Raw genomic sequence first — 4,291 nt, forward strand, 5'->3', positions numbered from 1 at the left:
CAGGCTGGTCTTGAACTCCTGACCTCAGGTGATCTGCCTGCCTCCGCCTCCCAAAGTGCTGGGATTACAGGCATGAGCCACTGCACCCAGCCCGTGCCTTTCCACTCCTAAGACTTATTTTTGCTTCAACCAACCTCTCCCATAGCCACATCTTGAATTTTTCACCTTTTTATTAGACTTACAAGATTTTTAAAGGCCAGTGATGTGTCTCAAAACACATTCGTTTCCATATACCCATTGAATTCCTCTTCATCCAGTGATAGCTTTTCTTACTTAAATCTTCACCTTTCACCTGAGCTTGTATCTTCTTTCTGGATTCACTTCCTTTGCAAAACAGCCTAGAGCCCAGAAGCCACCACATCAGCCACTTTTGCCAGTACTTTTAATAACCTGCATATACACATTCTTCTACACATGCACTGGCTACTCTACAGCCCTTGATCTGTCCAGCCAACTATCTCAGCTTTTATACCTGGGCTTCCTAGTATTGCCTTAGAAGTGCTACCATTCCCTACCACTTAAAAATGCATTTCTCACACACCTTCCACTTAGCAATCAATTTAAATGTCTGCCTGTCTGCTTTCTCTTCTGTTCCTCCTTCAAACTATTCCAGTCTTGCACAGCACGTCTCAAATCTAGTCCTGCTCCTCCTCGCTCTTAGCTCCTGGTTTTATTTTCCATCTTAACCAGTATTAAACTTCACTTTCTGATCATCACTTTCATTCAGTACATACCTATTCTGCTTCCAAAATCATCCTTTCTTAAATAACTGTCTTTCATTCTTTCCAAGGTTAATGCAGTCTACATGTGCTCCAGATTCTTCTATATATCTTTCATCTTTTCCTGTTTGGCTTCTCTCCCTAGCTATAAACATAGGTTTGTCCCACCTGCTGACCTTTTATCTTAATCTCTTAACCTCTCTTAATCTTCCATTTCTTCATTCAAATTATTGTCTTTTCTCGTATATTTACTGAAACTGTCTACACAAAGGTCACCAGTAGCCTCCTAATATTGCATTATGCATTGAAACTTTTCCATTCTTACCTTACTTTGCTTTCCCTATACTGTTGATACTGCAGTGGCTTCTGGAGCCATAACTAAACTATTCTCCTCCCTTGCTAATTTTGTGTAACTCAGGGCCTTCAAACTCTACATATTTCTCACCTCTCTTCCTCAAAGACTTCTGCTTAGTGTTTTTCCCCTTGGTTAATGTCACAATTTATTTTTTTCCTTTACTTTTTGTAATGCAAATGCCCATTATTGTCTCTCAGACCCTCATCATCTCTTACCTGAAATGTAACCATCTACACAGAGTTTCTATTTCCAGTTTTCTGTCTTCTCAATTCCATCTTCCACACTATTGCCAGATTGATCTTCCAAAAACATAAACCTATTCATGCATCTTCACTATTTAACACTCTTAAAGGGGCCGGGCATGGTGGCTCACTCCTGTAATCCCAGCACTTTGGGAAGCCGAAGAGGGTAGATCACATGAGGTCAGGAGTTTGAGACTAGCCTGGCCTACATAGTGAAACCCTTTCTCTACTAAAAATACAAAAATTAGCCAGGCGTGGCAGTGTGCACCTGTAATCCCAGCTACTCGTGAGACTGAGGCACTAGAATTGCTTGAACCCAGGAGGTGGAAGTTGCAGTGAGCCAAGATCATGCCATTGCACTCCAGCCTGGGCAACAGAGAGAGACTCTGTTTCAAAAATAAATAAATACATAAATAAATAAATCTCTTAAAGGATTGCGTCTGAAACCTTTTGCATAATACATAAGGTTCTTCATAATCTCATCTTTGCTCTTCTTTTTAGTTTTGATATCTTGCTGCTCTCACACATAAACGCTGAAGCTTGTGGAAATTAAAATATGGCTATTGAAACTCCAGTGCATGTGCTCTGAGTGACATAGGCTTGTAAACACGATAGGTACTTGGACAGAATTTTAAAATAGATATAATCTGTTGTTTTCTTTAAGTGACTACCTGGATGTAAGTAGTACGTTATATGCTATATTGAGCATTGTAATTTGTAGATCCAAAGACTGGATTTATAATATTTGCCTGAACCAGGCGTGGTGGTTCACGCTTATAATCCAGCCATTTGGGAGGCCCAGATGAGCAGATCACTTGAGGCCAGGAGTTTGAAACTAGTCTGGTCAACATGGCAAAACCCCATCTCTACTAAAAACACAAAAAATTAACTGGGCGTGGTGGTGGGCGCCTGTAATCCCAGCTACTTGGGAGGCGGAGGCAGGAGAATCGCTTGAACCCGGGAGGCAGAGGTTGCAGTGAGCTGAGATCGTGCCACTGCACTCCAGTCTGGGTGACAGAGCATGACTCTGTCTCAAAAAAAAAAACAGACAGACAAACATAATGTTTGCCTGAAGTTGACGCATGTCATTTGCTCCATATCTGGATTTCCTCTGTAGCAGTGGGGAAATAGCCATCTTGTACTTATTTCAAAACTTCTTTTTAAAAGCTACTTTGTCAACATGTTCTATTTGCATGTTAGCTGTCATTTATTATATGTGATAATTGTCATCTGTTCCATCCTCTTTCAGAGGAGTGTATTCTTTTTCTCAGGAATGTTCATTTATAATTTCAGGAAAACAAGTAAATAATTCGGTGGATTCGTCAGGTCATTCAGTTGGATGTCATGCCCAAAGGTGAGTATAAAGTAGTTTCTATCATAGATTATTTGAATGCTCAGATTTAAAACATAAAGGATTTCTTTATGCTGCTAGAAATAGTTTTGTTTTGTTTTGTTTTAGAACTGAAGTTTCTGACAAGACTATTGCCACAGATCTTGGGAAGAAATCAGAAGAAACCACAGTTCCCTTCCCAGAAGAGAGTATAGTTCCAGCTGCTAAACCATGCCACAGACGTGTACTCTGTTTTGATAGCACTGCTGCTCCCGTGGCAAATACACAGGGGCCAAATCATAAGACGGTGTCCCAAAACAAAGAAAGGAATGCAGTCTCTTTTCCTAATGTTGACTCACCCAATGTATCCTCCACCTTAAAACCCCCTTCTAATAATGCTGTCAAAAGAGAGAAAGAGAAGCCTCCTCTGCCTAAGATTTTATCTAAATCGGAAAGTGCCATTAGCCGGCATACCACCATAAGAGAAACTCAATCAGAAAAGAAGGTTTCACCAACAGAAATTGTGCTTGAATCTTTCCATAAAGCAACAGCTAATAAGGAGAATGAATTATGCAGCGATGTAGAAAGGCAGAAAAATCCAGAAAATTCGAAACTATCTATTGGGCAGCAAAATGGGGGTTTGCGAAGTGAGAAATCTATAGCTTCACTGCAAGAAATGACCAAAAAACAAGGCACATCTTCAAACAATAAAAATATCCTTTCAGTAGGTACAGCTGTGAAGGATCTAAAACAAGAACAAACTAAATCCACCAGTTCTTTGATTACCACAGAAATGTTACAGGATATACAGAGGCACAGCTCAGTAAGTAGGCTTGCTGAGAGTAGTGATTTACCTGTACCCCGGACACCTGGCTCAGGGGCAGGGGAAAAACATAAAGAAGAACCTATAGATATTATCAAGGCCCCCTCTAGTAGGCGTTTCAGCGAAGACAGTAGCACATCAAAAGTAATGGTCCCTCCTGTCACCCCAGACCTGCCTGCCTGCAGCCCTGCCAGTGAAACAGGCAGTGAAAACAGTGTAAATATGGCTGCCCACACATTAATGATTCTCTCCAGGGCAGCCATTTCTAGGACTACTTCAGCAACTCCTCTGAAAGATAACACACAACAGTTTAGAGCATCTTCAAGGAGCACCACAAAAAAGCGGAAAATTGAGGAATTAGATGAACGTGAGCGAAACTCTCGTACTTCTAATAAAAATCTTACAAATTCATCAGTACCAGTGAAAAAGAAGAAAATTAAGGCAAGTTTAAAAGTTTTAATTTCCAAACCACACTTTTTTTCCCCTTTAATAATTAGAGAATTCAGCAGTTCTTGCCACAACTTAATTGAATGTTATGGCTAAGACAGCTTTTAGATTTCATTGACAAAGTACATTGTCCAGCAGTGTTAATGTGGTATGCGCAGGGTGTCCAGGTTAAACAGCATTTTCAGAACAACTGCTGAGGCATTTGTTTATAAACATCTTTCCAGAGGAAAAAAAATAGTTTTTGTTTCTTGGTAGAACTCAAGTTTTTTCAGGAGCATGACATAGTCATGAAAGATTGGGAAACACTATTAAACACTTGTGTGGAATTACCAAGTAATAAAGGACTTTGTTCTTAGATCTTCAGTTCCCTCCCCC

At 40.2% G+C, this 4,291-nt stretch overlaps 1 protein-coding gene across 1 annotated transcript in view; it reads left to right on the forward strand.

Annotated features, from left to right (window-relative positions):
• NPAT (nuclear protein, ataxia-telangiectasia locus) overlaps nt 1–4,291 on the forward strand; it is a 106,690-nt gene that overhangs the window by 98,875 nt on the left and 3,524 nt on the right. The window contains exons 16-17 of the mRNA XM_011984760.1: nt 2,610–2,670; nt 2,776–3,910. Coding sequence (XP_011840150.1) covers nt 2,610–2,670; nt 2,776–3,910 — 1,196 coding nt within the window. The remainder of the gene's footprint in view (nt 1–2,609; nt 2,671–2,775; nt 3,911–4,291) is intronic.

Source organism: Mandrillus leucophaeus, unplaced genomic scaffold (assembly GCF_000951045.1).
Source record: "Mandrillus leucophaeus isolate KB7577 unplaced genomic scaffold, Mleu.le_1.0 Scaffold273, whole genome shotgun sequence".
Taxonomy (NCBI): domain Eukaryota; kingdom Metazoa; phylum Chordata; class Mammalia; order Primates; family Cercopithecidae; genus Mandrillus; species Mandrillus leucophaeus.